The following is a 22,095-nucleotide window of genomic DNA, read 5'->3' as shown; positions in this document are numbered from 1 at the left end:
ATTATCCACTTTATCGAGTCCTCTCAGGATCTCATAGGTTTCAATAATGTCAGCTCTCATTCTTCCAAATTCCAGTGGATACGGGCTCAATGTATCCAATGTTTCCATGTCCCAGCAATCAGCTGAGTACCAACTCTGAACTGCTTGTAATACCATTATGTAACACCACCAAAACTGTATGCTGTACTTTTGATGTGATCTCATCAATAACCTATATAACTGTAGCAAAACTCCCCTACTTTTATATTCCATTCCTCTTGAAACAAATGACACGTTACATTTGTTTTCCTAATCATTTATTGTACCCATATACTAACGTTTAGGGATATTTGTGTCAGAATACCAGATCCTTCCGTACAGCATAGTTCTGCAATCTTCCCCTATTTAAATAATATGCCTTTTTAATTCTTCCTGCCAAAGTGGATACTTTCATATTTTCTCATGTTATACTTGGCCAAATTGTTGCCAACTCACTTGACTAACTTACATCCCACACAAAATCGTTATGTTGTCATCAAAGCTTACTTTCCTACATATCTTGTGTCATCAGCAAATTTAGCAACAAGATACATTTGGTCCTGTCATCCAAATTATATATAAATAAGTTGTCAGGAGTTGATGCTCCTCTCACATACATCTTGCCATCCTGACATTTCCTGTTAGCTAACCAATCGTCTACCCATGCTAATGTCATCCCCTACAGCAGAAGCTCTTATTTTGTCTTGTGTAGCAATAACACTTGCCATACTAATAGCTTCATTTGTTTAAATGGTTTTGGAATCAATGTTAAACCTCCCACTGTTTGAAGTCAGAATCTTACTTCCTCAGCACCAACAGTTCTACACCAACACTAACACGGAGATCATAAAGAACATGTGGTTTACGGCAGGATTAAAACACTGCACTACTTTATTGTGTGAAGTGGAAACAGCATCAAACATGAAGTTATACAGTGCAGTTTGCTTCACACCAGTCGAGACTGTTCTACATACACTATGGTATAATACTGTCAATGTGTCAGCCCTTATAAGGGTGAACTGATCCATTTAAGTTGCAGTTGTGGTGCTTTTCAATTTAACATAATATCTGGCAGTTAACACACGCAATACAGTCTTTGGTACTGAATTGATCATCACTTTTACGCCCTTACAAACATTAAACCCAGCCAGCTTAGTGATTTAATTGTACTAAATGCTAAAATGTAGCCTCCACTGGACTCAGTTACTTCTTTATTATTGTAAGTATAAAAAAAGGCTTCTCTAAATAAATTAGCAGAGTTTTGTTTTCTATAATAGTACAACTTTTTTTATATTCTGACTACTGTGCAGTATACAATGTGTCTCAGATAAATATATAAAAACATTTGAGAAATCAATTCAGTCAGAAAACAGAAAGCATTAGAGATAAACAACAGATCAGTGAAGTATCTTCCAGATGTTGATGTTGTGGTTGGAATCAAACAACAATTTGCACTCAGAGAGTCATTAAAGTAGTATAAGGTCCAAAGTTGGTTCACAGAAGAATAACCAAACAAATTTTATGCTAAGCCAAGCAAACAGGTAGGGGTATTAAGATTCGTGGCAATCAGAGAGGTAGGTATTAAGAAATGTCTTAAATAGGAGGGCAGAGACAGAGGTCTGGGGAAAGAGCTTGGGACCTTGGCGTCTGAAGGCACAGCCACCCATCAAAATGAAACACTTCACAAGACCCTGCTCTCTTGGCCTCCTGATTTTTAAGTTCCAAGAAAGGTCCATTAGAGGGTTAATCTTAACAGGTACAATTTCAGCATTTTTCAGTTTCATTTCTTTTTAAAAAAAAACTTTCTTTGCATCATCAGCAAGACCCTAATGTCTACCTCAAGAAAGTTGCCACTGCAGTCTGCATGTCCCGTAGCATGCACAGCATTGGCTCGTAAACTCCTGACGGTCCTTGCAGTTGAAGCCAGTTTCCCAGCTTGCTCACACACTCTAACACCTCGTTCTTGGTGATGACAGGGGCTATGCTTGGTGACCTTCTGTCAACCTCACGCTCTTGCACTTTGATCTCCAGGCGGGGCCTCTTGGTTGTCACACAACTGTCCTCAGATTTGGGCTGCAGGCCAGGAGGCTCCTCCTGTTTTGCTGGGAGCAAGCGAGGACAGAAATTAGCTAAGTCAAGGTCGCCTCCGGGGAGTCTGGGACCCAGACAGATTGCATGCTTTTTCAACTTGTCTCCATGGTGTGAGTCAGCACAGGGAGTCTGCTCCATGCCCCCATAGGCTCGATACAGCATTTGGATTGCATTGAGCAAGGTCACATTGTGGCCAATATCAGTGACTCTGGCCTCGGCTTCAGGTCTCTCAGGAGTCAGCCCATTTGCCACAGAGCCATCACAATCGTGCCGCTCATTGGAGTCCTTCTTAAAGACAATGTTGTTCCGAGCTTTCCATCGCGAGAGCCATCCATCAGTTGGCTCAAAGTCATTGTGATGTAGCTCCTCCGCAAACTCCTTGGCCTTTGTCTTTAGCATGGGGCCAGAGATGCGGACTCCTTCAGCCACAGCATGCTGGAACCACAAGAGAAGAGCATCCTCTACCTCAATGTCCTTCCCCTTCCTTTTCCTCTTGCGGTTGGGATTGGCGTTCTGTCGCCATTCTTCCAGGATCCTCTCCCTGTTCTGGCTGATGCGTCCCACCTGGCTCTTGGAGATGTTGAACATCTTGGCCACCGAGGCATAGGAGACCTTTGGGCCTTGCAGAGCCATGACAACCTTCACCTTCTCAGCAAGCGGCAGATCCGTGCGCTTGTGATTCGTCGGCATCATGGGCAAGGTTCCAATTCCTCCCAGGAGGATAAATGGTCTGCTACAAAAAGAAGCAGCAATGAGATTTTGTACAGTGAATGAGTACCTGGATAATGACAAAAATAGTAAGGCCTAAATTACACAAACAAGAACGGATTTTGGATACATTGCAAGAAACAATTGGCATGAGGCAAACTAACAGCAAGGAGGGGTGTAGTGATAATTACACCAGACTCATTGTCCAAAAACCCAGGCTAATGTGTTCTGAGGACACGTTGACGTTTAAGTTCAGTAAAATCTGGAATTAAAATTGGTCTGATAGCGGCCATTGTCGATTGTTATAAACATCCCATCTGGTTCACGAAAGAAGAAAATCTGCCATCCTTACCCTACATGTGACTCCAAACCCACAGCCAATGTGCTTGACTCTTAATTGCTCATGAGATTTCCTGTCTTACCAGTTGCTTACTGTCTCAGACTCTGGTATACCAAGCTGCTAGGCTATAAAGTACTGGCTTCAGCAAGGAATCAATAGACTAGAAATAGAGAAAATTGCTGAAAATACCTAGCAGGTCAGGGCATCTGTGGAGAGAAAAACAGGGTTAACCTTTCAAGTCAGGGCCTTTCATGATGACCTGCTGAATATTTCCAAGAATTTTCATGTCTTCATTTCAGCTGTGCAGCATCTACTGGATTCTGCTTTTCATTCAATGGACCACCAGTGGTTCAGCCAGACTACCATTTGCTCCAATCTATATCAGAAGCCAAACTGGCAAGCGAAGACTCACAAAACAAGTAACAACAACCAAAGAGTACAGAAAAGTTAAAACAGGAAGTCTTGATTAGCTGGCACTGAAGTGTTTTAAAGGATAAAAACAATTCAATGTTTTCTGAGATCCTGGGAATGAATGAGTAAGAGTAGTTGCCAGTGTAAATTCTATATCCATTGCGTTTACTATATCCAGGAAGAGAGCACTTAGTGGGCTTTCCCTTGAGCACAAACAAAAGAAAATAATAAGGAAACAGTAATAAAAACAAAGCAGTGGAGAAACTCAGCAGGAATGGAACGAGTATCTGCAGTGGTTTGCTTTTAATAAGGAAATGGAGGTGTATGCCTGTAAATGTTTCACTCTTCAAATAAATATAAGAGTAAGTAAATAGTACCTCCAATATTATCCATCACCAATTAGTTTTTAGAATAAAAATACTAAGCTCAGAATACTAAGCTGAATTCTGGGCAGTGAGAATCAGACAGAAGCAAGATCATGTGAAGTTGCGGATTTCAATCAAAAATGAACAAAGAATTCAAGTTCAAAGGAGATCTGAACATCATTGCATTGTTCAGGGACAGGACAGGAAGGAAAGGAACAAAGAGATGGGAAGCTGCAGTTGAGAGAAAAATAACATATCAAATTCACAGAATCTCAGCATAGAAACAGGTATTTGGCCTAACAGGTGAAACTGGTTCATGCCATCATCATCGCACTCTATAGATAACGAAGTTCCTTCATCTTGTATTCTGTTCAGGAATGCAGGAGAAATTTTAGAAGATCAGAGATTAGGACTCAAGCCTTAAACAGCATGGGCTTTGTTGAGCTAAAAGGTATCAAGCAGAAAGGATCTGGTTTATTTTACAAAAGAGGAAAGTGAGCTCCATACTTTAGCAACAGACAAGATAGTGAGGCCAACAGTGTGAACTCAGGACAGTGCCTCAAAGGGAAGGGGAACTGTGGGCTTGTGGCAGATATTGAAAGACTTCATCTTTTAAATATGGGAAGAAACAAAATTATGAAGTGATTGACTAATTACAACATAGTGAGTCAGCCATCAGACTGAGAGGGATGGAAAATACAAAATTTTAGCAATTGCTTATCTCCCGACTTATTTTACTTTTTACATGACAGCAGTAAAGCAAGTGCAATTGAATTGTAGCATTTACCTGGATTCCTTTTCATTCTCTGTACTCAGCCTGTTTGTGTCCTGTGTTTTCTCACTCATCCACCGTGTGATTAGCTCACGGTTCTTATCAGCCATCTTCTGCAGTCGTTCTTCAAGGGTGCTGAATGTGATGTGGAGAGTGTTGTATTCATTTTTCAGTATGTGATTGGCTCGCTCCAAGTCCTGCAGGTTAGTCCGCAGCTCCTGGCATTCCACCTCCAGCCTCTTAATCCGTTTGTGGTACTCCACCATTCTGAAACACAGCAGGATGCAAAGTGCAGGTTTACTTGGGTAATTTACACAGATTGCATATGTTCAGCAGGTGGATATGTCTCACAATTACATTGGACGACAGGGAGGCTATAAAAATGGGGTAAAGATACAGAATATCTCTGAGAGTGAGAGTGGATTTATCTGTGATGGCCATTATTGTCCCAGAGCTCACAATCACAACATTTCACCACATGACCCCACTTGGGGTCCTGATCTCCACCTTAGGAAGATCTGGCTGGAAGAAACTTAATAACACATCCGATTTCAGGAGTAAGAGAAAATATAGGTGTAGGGAAACAGTAAGAACAAGGTTCATCCATTTGAATGTAAGACCACAAGATGTTAAAGACAGAGTTATCTCCTTCAATTTGAAGCTATGTTTCTAGCATACACTGCATATTCCAACTTTCCTCTAGCCCTTCAATAAGTGAACCTCCAAATTTCCTAATTTATAAAATCCAATCTGCCATTGTTGGTCTAAGTGATTCTGACTGAATATATCAAAACAAAAATCAGAAACAATCCAATGTGTGAAAAAAGCAGAGAGCTTCTGCCATTGAAGGATTTCAAATGAAGGCACGTAATTATAAGATTAAATGCAAAAGATTTACAGCAGAGTCAAGGACACAGTTTAAAAATGAATCATGGGTTGCAGGATTGCACTATCATAGAGAGAGATATTCTCTTTCAGTTCAATGCAAACATCTGCTCAATTGCAGGCAGATGGGCATCTAAATATCCTCTCTTCAAATCTAAAATGAGTCTGACTCTAATTTGCCCACTAACGATCCAGTGGTCTTGGTCCACATAGGTACCAACAACATAGATAAAACTAGGCCAGAGGTTCTGCTAAGGGAGTATGAACAGTTGGGAGTTAAATTCAAAAGCAGAACCAAAAACGTAATAATCTCTGGATTACTACCTGAGCCATAAGCTAATTGGCACAGGACCAATAAGGTTAAGCATGGCTCAAAGATTGGGATGGGAGAAATGGGTTTGAATTCATGGGACATTGGTACCAGTACTGGGGAGGAAGGGGCCTGTTCTGATGAGACGGTTTTCACCTGAACTGTACTGGGACCAGGGTTCTAGAGAATCATATAACTAGGGCTGTAGGCAGGGCTTTAAACTCAATGGTGGTGGTAGTAAGGGGCAGTGGGGACAGCTCAGTTCTAAGGGAAATTAGAAAACCTGAATTAAAGGAGGTAAGAGTGCAGAACTCAGGAGAGGTTATTAAAATCTCCAGGCCAGAGTGTATGGGAAGGGTTAGTAACCAAACTTCAAGCACACTGGACAAACAAATAACAATGAGAAAAGGGAAGGTTAATACAGGACTGAAGGTGTTGTACCTGAATGCACGCAGTATTAGGAATAAGTTAAATGAACTTGTGACACAGATTGAAATTGGCAGTCATGATGTGGTGGGCTTCATGGAGATTTGGCTGCAAGGGGATCAGAATTAGGAGCTGAATATTCAAGGATGTACATCCTATCAAAAAGATAGGCAGGTGCGAAGAGGGGGTGGGGTTGCCTTATTAGTAAGAACTGAAATTAAATCAATGGTAAGAAATGAAGTAGAGTCAAATGGTGCAGATTGTGTGGGGGTAGAATTGAGGAACTGCAAAAGGTAAAAAAAAAACATAGCTGGAGTTATGTACAGGCTTCCAAATAGTACTCAGAGCTGCAGCACAATATATACCAATAGATATAAAAGATGTGTAGGAAAGGTAAAGTTAAAGTAAGAGTGATCATGGGGGATTTCAATATGCAAGTGGACTGGGAAAATCAGGTTGGCAGTGGATTGCAAGAAAAGGAATTTGTGGAATGTCTACAAGATGGATTTTTGAAGCAGCTTGTGGTGGAGCCCAATAAGGAACACGCAATATTAGATATAGTGCTGTGCAATGAGGCTGACTTGATAAGGGAGCTTAAGGAGCACCTTAAGAGGCAGTGATCATAATATGATTGAATTACTCTGCAATTTGAGAGAGAGAGAGAGAGAAAATAGAATCAGAGATAATGGTATTTCAGCCGAATGAAGGCAAATACAGAGGCATGCAGGAGGAAGTGGATAGAAAAGACTGGGAGAGGAGCCTAGCAGCAAAGCCATAGCAATGGTAGGAGTTTCTGGGAGTAATTCAGGAGACACACCAGAGATTCATCCCGACGAAAAAGCAGCATGGTACAGGGAGGATGAGGCAACCATGACTGACTATGGAAGTTAGGGATAGCATAAAAGCAAAATAGAAAGCATATAATGTGGAAAAGGACAGTGGGAAACTAGAGGATTGGGAAGCTTACAAAGACGGACAGAGAGCAACAGAAAAAAGAAATAAGGGAGAAGGTTAAATATGAGGGCAAGCTAGCCAGTAATTTAAAGGAAGACTAGGAGTTTCTTTCAATATATATAAAGGGCAAAAGAGAGACAAAAGTGAACATTGGACCAACGAAAAATGACGCTGGGGAGATTGTGGAGATAATAGGGTCCTTTTCAGGATGACAGCTGGTGACAAGTGGTGTTCCGTAAAGGTTCAGTGTTGGGACCACAACTTTTCACTTTATACATTAACAATCTAGCTAAAGGAGCTAAGGACATTCTGGCTATGTTTGCAGATGATGCAAAGATAGGTAGAGGGACAGGTAGCATTGAGGAGGTGGGGAGGCTGCAGAAAGATTTGGACAGGTTAGGAGAGTGGGCAAAGTAATGGCAGATGGAGTACAATGTGGAAAAGTGTGAGGTCATGCACTTTAGTAGGAAGAATAGAGGCATGGACTATTTTCTAAATGGGGAAAAAATTCAGAAGTCTGAAGTGTAAAGAGACTTAAGAGTTCTAGTCCAGGATTTTCTCAAGGTAAACTTGCAGGTTGAGTCAGTTATTAGGAAAGCAAATGCAATGGTGGCATTTATTTTAAGGACTTGAATATAAAAACAGGGATGTACTTTTGAGGCTCTGTGAGGCTCATTTGGAGTCAGACCACATTTGGAATATCGTGTGCAGTTTTGGGCCCCATATCTCAGGAAGGATGTACTGGCCCTGGAGCATGCTCAGAGGACGTTCATGTGAATGGTCCCAGGAATGAAAAGCTTAACAAATAAGGAAAGCTTGAGGATTCTGGGTTTATACTTGATGGACTTTAGAAGAATGAGGGGGAATCTAATTGAAACATATAGAATAGTGAATAGCCTGGGCAGGGTAGACGTTGGGAAGATGTTTCCATTGGTAGGAGAGACTAGGACGTGAAGGCACAGTCTTCGAGTAAAGGAAAGACCTTTTAGAATGGAGAGAAGGAGAAACTTTTTCAGCCAGAGAGTGGTGTGTCTATGGAATTCATTGCCACAGAAGACTGTGGAGGCCAGGTCATTGTTAAGACTGCAATAGAGTATCAAGGGGATCAAGGGTTACAGGGAGAAATGGGGAGAATGGGTTTGAGCAACATATCAGCCATGATTGAGTAGCGGAGCAGACTCGATGGGCTAAATGGCCTAATTTCCACTCCTATGTCTTATGGTCTAACTTACTTTGCCTCGTTGGTCAAGATTTCTCTATCTTTTTGCTGCAGTCTGCTATTGAGTTCGATCATGCTTTGTGTGAGCTGGGCAAGAGAGAAAGGAGAAAAAAAATTAATTACAAGACCCCATACAGTACAAAACCATGGCATCTACTGTGTGCATATTTTAATTTATTTAAATAAATCCAATCAATTATACCTAACTGTTAAGGTATATTTAACTGAAGTAAATGAAGCAACAAAGCAAGAATGATGGATGGGGGCGGGAATATCATCCATGTAAGTAGTGAATGTTTGAATCTAAAACCATCAATGTTATGAAAAGTTGCAAGGCAAAATGTGACACATGATTTTGACTGGCAACAAAAACAGTTACAAGGAGGAATAAAATTAATGTAATTAAAAAAACATTAAATGTATTACTTAATTGAAATGCAAACTGGGGCAACAACCTGTTGTTAAAACACTTTTCCATTCTTTTGAAGTAGAATTAGGTAGTTTATCAAAAAGAGGGACATTGAAGGATACAGGCAGCAATCAAAGCAATAGGATAACATGGCTCAAGTGCAGTCAAACACCAGAACAGACATTATGGGCTAATGAGCTATCTCGGTACAGTAATATTACATTCTACAATGGGCTGTTTCTGTGCCCAAACTTTCTGTACAAGCCTCCATCCACCATTCTCTAATTAATGGCACACTTATGTTGCTGGCCCAAGGTAGCTACCACCACAAATAAATACCACAATCAGCAATCCATCTTTTTCAACACATGGCAGCAGGGGCGGCTGCTTGGCCGACGCCAGCAAAGGAGATCTATCATCCTGACCTGGTTTGGTCTGGTCTGCTGGTGAAAAGGCAATAAATGTTGGCTTTGCTGGTCATGCACACAGCCCTTTAACAAATTTGTTTTAAAAATATGCTAAGATTTCAGGAACACTCCAAATTCTAACACGTTGATTTCTTACACATTGTACTGACAAAGATCCAGGTATGTTTTGCCATTGTTGTACTTATGTCTCTGACACAAAATTCTTCAAATGAAAGCTAAAATTAATGTGGGACAACACAAAAAGTATCTTACAACGCAGGAGACCAGCTTTCAGTCCATCATGCCCAGGTTGGCTCTTTGTTAAAGCCATGCAATTAATCCATTCCACCATTCTTTCCCCAGAGCCCTGATTATTTTTTCAATTCCATTTTTAATGTTATCTGCTTCCTCTGCGCTTTCAGACAATATATTCCAGATCATCATAAGTCATAGCTTAATAAAAATTCTCATCTTCCCTCTGCCAATTTTACAAAATCTGCATCCTCTGAGCACTGATCGTCCAGCTAATTTTTGATTTATTCTATTAAAACTCTTCATAAATTTTCACAGCTCTATTAAATTTCCATAGTAACAGCTGTGTTCTAGGGATAATAATTCCAGCTTTTCCAGTCTCAATCCCTCATCACTAGTCCCATTCTGTTAAACCTCTGTACCCCCTCTAAGGCCATGACAGCCTTCCTAAAGTATATTTCCCACAGGTGGACAATGTTCCAGCAGAGGCTAAACCAGCAATCTATGAAAGTTCAATATACTTTCTCCTGAAGACATCAAGGCAGAATTCTTGTATATTATGTGGACACAACTACCAAATACCCAACCTCTGCCTCAGTGTCATGGTCTTCACCATTTTAAACTTTGTGTGGGATGGTTACTACCTCACAGTTCACAAATACACTTGAGACTTGACCTCACCTCGGGAGCTTGTCTCTCGGTGTCATCACACACACGGGGGCCCAGTGGTTAGCGCTGCTGCCTCACAGCGCCAGAGATCTGGGTTCAATTCCCACCTGGGGTAACTGTCTGTGTGGAGTTTGCACATTCGCCCCGTGTCTGCGTGGGTTTCCTCCGGGTGCTCCGGTTTCCTCCCACAGTCTAAAGATGTGCAGGTGAGGTGAATTGACCATGCTAAATTGCCCGTAGTGTTAGGTGAAGGGATAAATGTAGAGGAATGGGTCTGGGTGGGTTGCTCTTTGGAGGGTCGGTGTGGACTTGTTGGGCCAAAGGGCCTGTTTGCACACTGTAAGTAATCTAATCTAATCTAATTTAATAAACACGGATGTTGCAGAAACTCATAAATAGGGATTTGATGCAAATATCAGAAGCAGAAGAACAGTAGGTCAAAGGTAGAGATGATTCCTGAACCAAGAACAGCAAATGATCATAACAGGCACTGAAATTGGCCTTGCTGGCCTCGGATAATGGAGGGACTTTCTACTGATAAGCGACTGTCAAATTACAGAACATCAGAGCTTCAAGGGAGATGAAGAACCACAGTTAAAGCTGTAGGAATAAGGAGCCTGGGACTACACAGCTTTAGTCATGACCTTCCAATCTATTGAAGAAAAGATTCAGGTATTCAATCGCACCAAACAGCAAAACTGCGCAGCTGAGAGCTACTGCAAAGAACCCTGACCGTTGGGGTTGATACCTACATCTCCGCGATTTTTGTGAAAGTCCATCAACTCATCCTGTTGCTGAATCCAGGTCTGAGTGCCTTTTTGCAGCAGTATTTCATTCGGTGTCCCCTGCAGGGCTGGTCTAATAAGTGGGAGAGATAAAAATAGACACGTTAATGGTCAGAGTGAAGGTTTTTACGTAATCAAGAACAGGTCTCAGCTGCACCATGCTTACAAACTAGCAAAGGAAGACTTAATACAACTCTTTATACTACATGAGAGAATGGCTGGCAGATTGACTGATTGGGCAAGGCATTGCTATGAAGAAAGCAGTGAAGTACTACACGCTCCCAAGCTCCAGGGAAATCAACACTGTTGAGAATGTTTGAAATTTGGCATTCTTCCATTTGTGTTGATAAATAAAAGATGCAAAGCTTTAGAAACAGGTTTCTTTTTTCAGCAACAGGGAGATTTGATATTTTGAATGATTTGAGGATTTGCCAGGATCTGGAATCCTGACAAGGTCAAAAATCTCCCTGAAAAGACAGCAAATGATGATTCCATAAGTAATTTGAAAATGGAGTAAAGCAAGGATGAGGAACTTGCAGAGTAATGATAAAAAAGATGGGCATGCCAAACCAAGCATGCCTACTCTTTCAAATAACCAACATGTGAATGGCAGTCAAATGGCATCTGCCTACATATGAATGAGGAACAAGAGTAGTTTCGGCCTTTCGAACACTCCCGCCTTTAATAAGATAAGGGTTGACTGTAATCATAAATTCACATTCCCACCTATAACTGATAAGTATTCACCCCTTGCTTAACAAGAATCCATTCATCTCTGCTTTAAAAATATTCAAAGACTCTGTTTCCACCATCTTTTGAAGAACAACATTCTTCTGAGAGAACATCTTGTCTCATCTATTTTCAACAGATGACTTTTTTTTTTAATGACCCAGAGTTCTAGTGCTTTACTATAAGTACTATGATTCATCTATTTCTATGAATTCCTGGACTTAGATCCTCAGCCACAAAAAGGCACACAGACTAATGACAGCACTAATAATATTTAAATATTATGTGCTACAGGGAAGGGAAATGGTTGTGGGTGTCTGAGAATGAACATAAAATGAGCTTGAGAGATATATAAAGTATGGTATACTGGAGACTGATAAATAGGAACACAAGAGGAAAGGTTTGCAAGAGAAAGAAACACATGTAAAACAGTGAGAGAGTGAGGTCACCAGAGAAGAGTTGATGAGAAAGAGAGAGGATGCCAGATAAAATTCTATTTTGCCAGTATTTATTCTGACTTATCCCACATAGTTTCTCTCAAGCCCTGTAAATCTGTGACCAATCACCCTGCTTTCAGTTCTTAGTTTCATCCTACTTTATTTGCCAACAGAATTAGGAACATTAACCAAAGTTCTTTTCGAATAGTCAAAGCAAAACTACTGAGATTAGCAACTTGAGGGGCATTTGCTCACATAGCAACAACTGCATTGCCAATATATTTCTTTCTGGTGTTTGTGAAACAGCCTGAGACGTTCCGATTTCATGTCAGATGCTGTGAAAATAGAAATTATTGTCTTCGTCCCATTCTTCAAGATGCAATTCCAAAATTTGCCATCGCCTTCCAAACATAACTCGAGGAGCCAGTCTATCATCTGCTCCGAGACAGAAAATGTCAGCAGACACTTCCATCATGGAGGAATGACGCTGGGGCTGCTTTCCCTGAACATTGAAGGCTGAGAGGTGACACCTCAGAGGTTTACAAAATCATGAGGGACATGGATAAGATAAATACACAAAGTCTTTTCCATTGGTCGGGGAGTCCAGAACTAGAGGGCATAGGTTTAGGGTGAGAGGGGAAAGATATAAAAGGGACTTAAGGGACAACTTTTTCACGCAGAGGGTGGTGCATGTATGGAATGGGCTGCCACAGGAAGTGGTGAAGGATGGGGTACAATTACAACATTTAAAAGGCATCTGGTTGGGTATATGAATAGGAAGGGGTTAGAAGGATATGGGCCAGGTGCTGGCAAATGGGACTAGATTAAATCAGGATATCTGGTCGGCATGGACGAGTTGGTCCAAAGGGTCTGTTTCCGTGCTATTTCCATCAGAAATCTCTTTGAATGTACAAATTCCAGCAGGAACAGGAGCCGAGGCTAATATATCCTAACCTTTAACTAGAAGCATTGAGGCTAATTGTCATGTCTCGATTGCCACTCCAGTGGGGATCAGCACAGTAGCTTAAGGTAGCATTGTCTTTACCCAACAGAATCAACTGTAGAACATTCAGACACAAAGTCAAACAGGAATCAATCTATATAACACTTTTAACATAAATTGTCTTAACATTCTTAGATTTCAGCCACTTATAATCTCTATCAAGGATCAAGATGAGAGGCCAACTGTATTACGTTCAAGTTTTCTGATAAAACAAAGTTAGGTGGAAAGGTAAGCTGAGAGGAGGATACAAAGAGACTACCAAAGAATATAGACAGGGTAAGGAAGTGAACAAGAATGTGGAATATAATAAAACGTGAAATTATGCACTTACAATGGAGCTTGCTAACACTGTACCTGGAAGACAGTCTACAGGTTTGATCAGCCTATCTTATCGAAAGAGGGAAGCTCAATGGACTGGTTCCTGGCATGAGGGGTTTGTCCCAGGAGGGGAATTGAGTAGGTTAGAGTTAAGTTCCCTAGAATTTAGAAGAACAACAAGTGATCCAATTGAAATATATAACATTCAGGGTAAATGCTGGGAGCACGTTTCCCCCGACTGGAGAGTGTAGACCTTGATGTCACAGTCTCAAAATAAGGCACTTGGCATTTTCTGCCGAAGAGTGTGGAGGGATTCATTAGAAGTTTGAGAAGCTTTGAAATTCTCAGCCCCAGAAGGTGCTCGGTAATTGAGTCCATTTGACAGATAGATTTTTGGCATACCAAGGAATACATGGACAGTGCAAGAAGGTAGAATTGAGATAGAAAATTAGCCACAATCTTACTAAATGGCAGAGCTGGCCGGAATGACCTTTACTTGCTCCTAATTATGTACTAGAGCATAATAAAACAAAACCTGACATCAGGAAAAGGCGTTATTACACTGTATGGCCAAACTCCAGTTCAAGGCAATATGTTATAGGGAATGTTGAGTGAGTGAGTGAGTGAGTGAGTGAGTGAGTGAGTGGCACAGAGAGAGAAGGCAGTTTAGGTATTGAATTCCAGAGCTCAGGGACTAGATAGTTGAAGGCACAGCTGGCTGTAATTGCTCAGAATAAGAAAGTTAAAATCCCGTCAGGAGCATGACCACTATTATAGCTGCCATGACGGAAATACAAGAGGAACAATGCCCAAATACATCAACTCTGAAGTGCGAGAATGCTCCCCTATCTGTAGGGGTTTCCTAAGTGGCTATTCATGGATCACATTTTAATTTTTTGTTTTTTACCATCCTACCTCAAGACTCTATGGTATGAATGCATCACTATAATGATAGGACACTCCTGACATACCTGATAGTCTGGAGGTCACATTTTTCAACCCGAAGTCTGTCAGTCAGAGCTGCCTGCAGATCGCATTTGTCCAGCAGCTTACCATCTACAATAAATGCAAAACACGAGCAAAACAGTGTTAGTATGATTTCCACTGCTCTCAAGAGCATTCAAATAGCTTGCCTACTATCACCACTGGCTGACTTACCAAGTCAAGATGTGGAGGTGGACAAAGTTAAAAATCTCACAACACCAGTTTATAGTCCAACAGGTTTAATTGGAAGTACAAGCTTTCAGAGCACTTGGCTTCATCAGCACTAGTTAACAAATGAAGGAGCAGTGCTCCGAAAGCTTGTACAGCTGCACTTACAAATAAACCTGTTCGACTATAACCTGGTGTTGTGTGATTTTTAAACTTTACTAAGTCAAATCAGTGACCTAAGTGACGCTGCATTAAACAGCTCAGAAGCCTACATTTGATGCTTGTTCTGGAGAAGTCATTGCACAGACTCCAGCATATTTAGATTAGATTAAGTTTTATTGCCACTTCTACCTGGATGCAGGAAAACAGTGAAAAGTGCAAAGATATTTCAACATGTTCTATCATGACCAACAACCCAGGAAATGATAGGTGCCCTCCCAAGGGAATACAGCTACTGCCTAAAACACAGAGAACATAAGTTGTTAAGTTCAATAGTCTGTACCCAGCTTTAGACCATATGTGGATCAAGTGTTGGAAACTCAGCTGTTATCCTCAATGCATCTAAACTACTGAGGGGTGAAGTCAGGATGAATGGGAGGGAATAGCTCCCTATCATTATCCGGTGTTGCTCCTAAAGATTGGTGGGTAACAGCATGATCAGACTCGACTGTCAGGCTCCTAGCATTTAACAAGCTGTTAACACACATAACAGGCAGCATCAATTATAAAGAATGGATGCTTGGACATGGTGGAGGCAGCCTGGGGCATTGTAAGACCTCCCTCATTAAGAGGCAGATTAGCAGCTTCAGGAGAAACATGATGGGGTAAGAGGAAAAAAAACTCAATTCAGGTCTTCCAAGGACTCTATCTAGCCTGGTATATGCCTGACTCCAGTCCCACTCAACGTCATTATATCTTGACATAAAAATTATTCTGCTCTAAAGAAGGTAACCAATGAGAGTTACCTTTCTCATGTAGCTCACCTCCTAAGAACAAATAAATCACATTCTGTTCAGCTCCTAAATTAAAACGACCTATCACGACTGAACAGATGTAATGGGCTACACCAGCCAAACACAAGCCTCACCACTCAGACTCTAGAACCTGTTTGTGGAACCTTCCTCTCCATCTACTGCGAGAGTGATTGATTATGTCTGAACCGAACTGTGGCAGATAATGTTTTTACTTAGAGCCAAACAAAATAATAGTTACATGATTCCTATTCCAGGATAATTTCAGGAGAAATATGAAAAGCAGGATTCGCTGACGTGGCATGCCAACAGGAGCTACTGGAGGAGCTCATCAGGTCTGGCAGCAGGAGATTTATGGGAAACAGAGTTAACACTTCAAGTCCAATGTGATTCTTCTTTGGATTTGTTTCCAAACAAGACATGAAAACATTAACTGTTTCACTCTCTATAGATGCTGTAGAACTGCTAGGTTTCTCCATGACATTCTGTTAATATTTCAGATCTCCAGTGTCCACAGTGCTGATCTGGCACTGTCTGCAGACAGGGGCTGCTGTGTCCGGTGAAAGAAGATGGGGTAGATGGAAAATTCAGTTCAGACCCGACAGGTCGAAAGGGTTTATCATGTTAATTCATCATGTCCAATGTAGGCAAGCACACCGTATGCCTTCTTGACCACTCTATCCACCTATGCAGCCACCGTCAGGGTACAATGGACCTGAACTCCCAGAGCTCTCTGCTCATCAACTTTTCCATTTACAGTATAGTTCACTCTAGAATTAGACTTCCCAAAATGCATCAACTCACATTTGCCTGGATTGAACTCCATCTGCCACTTCTCCGCCCAACTCTCCACTCTATCTGTATTCTCCTGTATTCTTTGACAGTCCCTTATGCTTTCTGCTACTCCACCAATCTTTATGTCATCTGCAAACTTACTGATCTGACCAACAGTGCCTCTTCCAGATCATTTATGTATATCACAAACAACAGTGGCCCCAGCACTGACCCCTGTGGAACACCAGAACTCTATTAAGTTGGTAAGGCATGATCTACCCCGCACAATACCATGTTGCCTATCACTGATAAACCCATTAATTTCCAAATATAAATAGATTTTATCTCTCAGTACCTTCTCCAGCAACTTCCCCACAACTGATGTTAGGCTCACAGGTCTGTAGTTACCTGGAACATCCCTACTACCCTTCTTGTACAGGGGGACAACATCAGCAACCCTCCAGTCCTCCGACACCTCACCTATGTTTACAGATGCTACAAAGATATCAATCAGGGCCCCAACTATTTCCCCTCGTCTCCTTCAGCAACCTGGGATAGATCCCATCTAGTCCTGGGGATTTATCCACCGTAATATCCTTTAGCTGACACAACACATCTTCCCTCCTTATGTCAACGTGATCCAGAGCAAACAAACTTCTATCTCTAATCTCAGCATTCATCACCTCCTGTTCCTTGGTGAACACTGATACAAAGTAATCATTGAGAATCTCACCCATATTCTCAGGTTCGACACACAACCTTCCTTCCTTATCCTTTAGTGGACCAACCCTTTCTCTGGATACCCTCTTTCTTCTTATATAAAAATAAAAAGGCCTTGGGAATTCCCCTTAATTCTGCTCGCTAAAGTTATTTCATGATCACCTTTAGCCCACTTGATTCTTCATTTAAGATTGAACCTACTCCCCCGATATTTCTCTAAGGCCCATTCTGTTCTTAGCTGCCTGGACCTTATGTACACCTCCCTTTTCCTCTTGGCTAGTCACACAATTTCTCCTGTCATCCACGGTTCACGAATCTTGCCTTTCCTCTCCCTTGTGTTCAAAGGGAGATGCCTATCCTGCACTATCTTCAACCTATCTTTGAAAGCCTCCCACATATCAACTGTGGGCTTTCCTTCAAATAACTGTGTCCAATCCACATTTCCCAGCTCCTGCCTAATTTTGATATAATTGGCCTAGGCCCAGTTTAGTACTCATCCCTTAGGACCACCCTCACCTTTGCCTATGAGTATTCTTAAACTTACAGAATTGTGGTCACTATTCCCAAAGAAATCCCCCACTGTAACTTCTACAACCTGGCCTGGCTCATTCCCCAACACCAGATCCAATATGGTTCCTTCCCTTGTCGAACTATTGACATACTGCTCTAGAAAACTTTCCTGGATGCTACTTACAAATTCTGCCCCATCCAGACCTCTGGCACTCAGCGTATCCCAGTCAATGTTGGGAAAATTAAGATCTCCCATCACCACCACTCTGCTGCCTGTACATCTTTCCATAATCTGTTTACCTACTTGTTCTTCTACTTCATGCTCACTGTTGGGAGGCCTGTAATACAGCCTAACCAATGTAACTGCACCCTTATTTCTCAGCTCCACCCATAACACCTCACTGCCCAAGTCCTCCATAGTGTCCTCCTTTAGCACAGCTGTGACATCATCCCTGACCAGCAATGCAAATCCTCCCCCACTTTCACATCCCTCCCTGTCCTGCCTGAAGCATCTATATCCTGGAACATTTAGTTGCCAATCATGCTCTTCCTTCAACCAAGTCTCTGTGATTGCATTAATGTAATACTCCCAGGCACCGTTCCAAGCCCTAAAGTTCATCTGACTTACCCACTATTCTCCTTGCATCAAAGTAGATGCACTTCAGGCCGCCAGTTCTTTTGCGTCCATCTGCTCTCTGCCTACTCTTCCCCTTGGTAATGTTAACTTTGTGATCCTTCCAATTCCAGTTTCCACCTCACTGTCTAGTCGTCTTCCCTCCTGATTCCCAGCCCCCTGCCACAATAGTTTAAAACCTCCCCCAAGGACAATAGTTCCAGTCTGGTTCAGGTATAGATCGTCCAATTTGTAATAGTCCCACCTTCCCCAGAACCGGTCCCAATTTCCCACAAATCTGAACCCCTCCCTCCTACACCATCCCTCAAGCCATTGTTCATCCTGCCTATTCTTTCATTTCTACGCTGGCTAGCACGTGGCACTGGTAGCAATCCCGAGATCACTACCTTTGAGGTCCTCCTCTTTAACCTCTCTCCTAGCTCCCTGAATTCTGCTTTCAGGACCTCATCTTATATCATTGGTGCCTATGTGCACCATGACAACTGGCTGTTCACCCTCCCCTTTCAGAATGCTCTGCAACTGATCAGTGATGTCACTGACCCGAGCACCTGGGAGGCAACATACCATTCAGGAGTGTCGTTTTCAGCCACAGAACCGCTTATCTACTCCCCTTACAATAGAATCCACTATGACTATGGCACCACGAGTCTTTTTCCCAGCCTTCTGAACAGCACTGCCCACCATGTTGCTATGATCCCAGCAACTGCTGCCCTCTCCTGGTAAGCCATCTCCCCCAACAGTATCCAAAATGGTATACCTGTTTTGGAGGGAGATGTCTGCAGGGGACATCTGCACTGCCTTCTTACTCTTTCTCTGCCTTTTGGTCACCTATTCACTGTCTCCCTCAGCAATTCTAACCTGCAGTGTGACTAATTCACTAAACATGCCATCCACAACCTCCTCAGCATTGTGGATGCTCCACTGAGTCCATCTGCAGCTCCAGAGCTGTCATATGGTCAAACAAGAGCTGCACTGGACACACTTCTTGCAAATACAAGAGTCAGGGATGTCAGCCACTTCTCTGAGCTCCCACATTAGGCAAGAGGCACATGCCACAGGTCTGAGGTCCCCTGCCATTCTAAGCCTTAGCTTTATATCAACTAACTAAAACCAAACAATGTACTTAAATATATGAAAGATAAGAAAGAAAAAAAAAATAAACCTTACTTTACAGAGTCCTTTTTTTTCTGGTAGAGGAGGGTGGGCAGGAGGGAGACACTACATATGTAGTATCTCGGGTTTAGCCACTGCCCAAATTTATACTAAGTCCTTACCTTCCCGGCAACTTCCCTGTCTCCAATGTCACCTCCGTTCTGTCTCCTGCTGCTCCTGGACAGGAAAAAAGCCTTAGGCTTCGAAGGTAAGAATTTATATTGTTCTCTTACCTTCCTGGCAACCTCGTTGTCTCCAATGTCACCCCCATTATCTCCCGCTGCTCCTGGACAGGAAAAAAGCCTTCGGCTTCGAAGGTAAGAATTTATACTCTTCTCTTACCTTCCCAGCAACTTCCTTGTCTCCAACGTCATCCCCATTCTGTCTCCCACTGCTTCCGGACAGGAAAAATAAATGCCATCTGTTCAGGGAATACAGCTACATTTGACCCAACAATTTATCCCATATCATTCACCTGACTTTTCAGTGACTGATCACACCTGGCTCAGCTTTTATTTGTCTGATAAATTACAAACGAAAGTAGACTGAAAATTCAGAATACACAAGTTGTCAAACACATAATCAAGCTGTTCAGACATCCTATGACCCATTTTCAAGGCAGGTGGAACTTAAACATAGACTTTTTGGCTCAGAAGTAGTGACAGTACTGCTGTACCAAAAGACCCTCACTTAGCATAATGATTTTTTTATTCTCAAATCACGTTTGAGACATCTGAGGCAACTGGACAAATTGCGAATGTCACTTTGAAAGTTTAGCAATAATCTTGGAATTTGCAGATGTTATTTTGAAAGTTTAGTAATAATTTTAGAATTCCACATTTTCACCACATGGCACAAAAAGCAGAATGGTTTGTACAAACAAAGATCTAGAATGGTCAAACTCCACAGCCCAAAAGGAGGGCTGCAATGTTTGCTAGGGATTGGGAATGTGCTTAAGATGTTTGCTATGATGTGGAGATACTGGTGTTGAACCAGGGTGGGCAAAGTCAGAAGTCACACAACACCAGGTTATACACCAACAGGTATATTTAAAATCACAAGCTTTTGGAGCACTGCTCTTTCACCAGGTATAGTCATTTAGTGTGATTGCTGACTTTGAGGTATTTGACTGCACACTGTCAGAGGGAGGATCTGAGTGAGCAGGATGCATTGAGGTGCAGTGGGTAGTGTCGAGTCCACAACTGCTCAAATCTGCATGAAGGATGGCAGCAGCTGGCTCTGCTCTCTCAGCATCATGAGCAGAGTCCACACAGTTAAGGGTGGACAACCACTACAGACAAAAACCTGGGAAATTTCTGGGACAGACTCCTCAAAGAATCTGAGGAAGGGCTCACAGAGATGTACAGCACAGAAACAGACACTTTGGTCCAACTCATCCATGCCGACCAGATATCCTAACCTAATCTAGTCCCATGTGCCAGCAATTGGCCCATATCCCTCCAAACCCTTCCTATTCATATGCCCATCCAGATGCCTTTTGAATGTTGTAATTGTACCAGCCTCCACCACTTCCTCTGGGTGCTGATTCCAGACATGTACCACTCTGTGTGAAAACATTGTCACTTAGGTCCCTTTAAACTTTTCCCTTCTCATTCTAAACCTATCATCTCCAGTTCTGGACTCCCCCACCGCAGGGAAAAGACCTTGTCTATTTATCCTATCCATGCCTATGATTTTATAAACTTCTATAAGCCTTCAGCCTCCAACGCTCCAGGGAAAATAGCCCCAGCCAACTCAGCCTCTGCCTGTAGCTCAAATCCTCCAACCCTGGCGACATCTGTAAATTGTCTCTGAACCCTTTCAAGTTTCACAACATCTTTCCAATAGGAAGGAGACCAGAATTGCACGCAATATTCCAACTGTCAAGAAGTTATGAACCAATGCCCTGTACAGCCGCAACATGACCTCCCAACTCCTGTACGCAATACTCTGACTAATGAAGGAAAGCATACCAAAACACCTTCTTCACTATCCTATCTACTGTGACTCCACTTTCAAGGAGCTATGAACCTGCACTCCAAGGTCTCCTTGTTCATCTTCCAGCACTGCTCTAATCTAGACCCTGACTTCCAGGCATCTGCAGTCCTCACTTTTGCCTTTTGGGAGTGGATGTCATTCCCATGCGAATCAGGACGAGGGGTTTTGAGCAGCAGTTAGGGCTGGGCTGGAGGTGGAACTGGACTGCGCTGGGGATGGGGGTGGGGTGTGAATCGGGGAGAGTTCAGCTCAGGGTCAGACAGGAGTGTCCGGGAGCCCCGTCCGAGCGGGGAGGGAGAGTAAGAGTGCGACAGGCGGCCTGTCAACCCAGCCCGACCCGGTACCTACAGGCCCCGAACAGCGCTCCCAGCGACTGCCGCTCCAATCGCTCCCGCTCCGCCATCTTCCCCGGGGTCCTTCCACACACAGCGGCGCCGAGCTTCCCGATTGTCTGCCTGTTGAGGCGTCGAGGCAAGAATCGCACAAAAGCTAGGGACTGCAGCCCTGGGATTGAGATAGAAAAAAAACTGAAGAGTTGTCGCCTTTTTAAAGTACCCAAATTTCCAAACAGGCGACAGGTTGGACAACCATTTGGGCTTCGTGCCGCCATCTTTCATACAGGCGCTGTGAGCTGTTGATACGCGCCAGTCTTGCCCATCATTGACTTTGACCTTGA

General features: G+C 42.6%; 1 protein-coding gene across 6 annotated transcripts; it reads right to left on the bottom strand.

Moving 5' to 3' along the window:
* Positions 1-891: 891 nt before the first annotated feature.
* Positions 892-21,842, bottom strand: LOC140479090 (uncharacterized). Of its 6 annotated transcripts, none has more exons than XM_072572951.1 (7): positions 21,768-21,842; positions 19,544-19,598; positions 14,480-14,564; positions 10,989-11,094; positions 8,513-8,586; positions 4,721-4,972; positions 892-2,842 (listed from the first exon to the last, which is right to left on the bottom strand). In XM_072572951.1, exons 4-7 carry the CDS (start codon positions 11,013-11,015, stop codon positions 1,852-1,854), a joined length of 1,344 nt encoding a protein of 447 aa, XP_072429052.1. In that variant the 5' UTR covers positions 11,016-11,094; positions 14,480-14,564; positions 19,544-19,598; positions 21,768-21,842; the 3' UTR covers positions 892-1,851. The 6 variants fall into 6 exon arrangements, with proteins under 6 accessions (XP_072429052.1, XP_072429051.1, XP_072429054.1 ...); XM_072572950.1 differs by having other exon boundaries at positions 19,544-19,842; positions 21,768-21,840; XM_072572953.1 differs by lacking the exon at positions 19,544-19,598 and adding an exon at positions 19,764-19,842 and having other exon boundaries at positions 21,768-21,840.
* Between the last annotated feature and the right edge of the window lie 253 nt (positions 21,843-22,095).

The sequence above is a fragment of the Chiloscyllium punctatum genome, chromosome 6 (assembly GCF_047496795.1).
Source record: "Chiloscyllium punctatum isolate Juve2018m chromosome 6, sChiPun1.3, whole genome shotgun sequence".
Taxonomy (NCBI): Eukaryota; Metazoa; Chordata; class Chondrichthyes; order Orectolobiformes; family Hemiscylliidae; genus Chiloscyllium; species Chiloscyllium punctatum.
This window is presented reverse-complemented; position numbering and strand designations above follow the sequence as displayed.

Excerpts from the sequence above, each read along its gene's own strand:
- LOC140479090 (XM_072572948.1), bottom strand. The coding sequence starts at position 21,822 with ATGGCGGAGCGGGAGCGATTGGAGCGGCAGTCGCTGGGAGCGCTGTTC. Across the intron at positions 11,095-14,479 it reads TGTGACCTCCAGACTATCAG|ACCAGCCCTGCAGGGGACAC; the intron begins GTATGTCAGGAG and ends CCCACTTATTAG. Across the intron at positions 8,587-10,988 it reads TTCACAAAAATCGCGGAGAT|CTCACACAAAGCATGATCGA; the intron begins GTAGGTATCAAC and ends TCTCTTGCCCAG.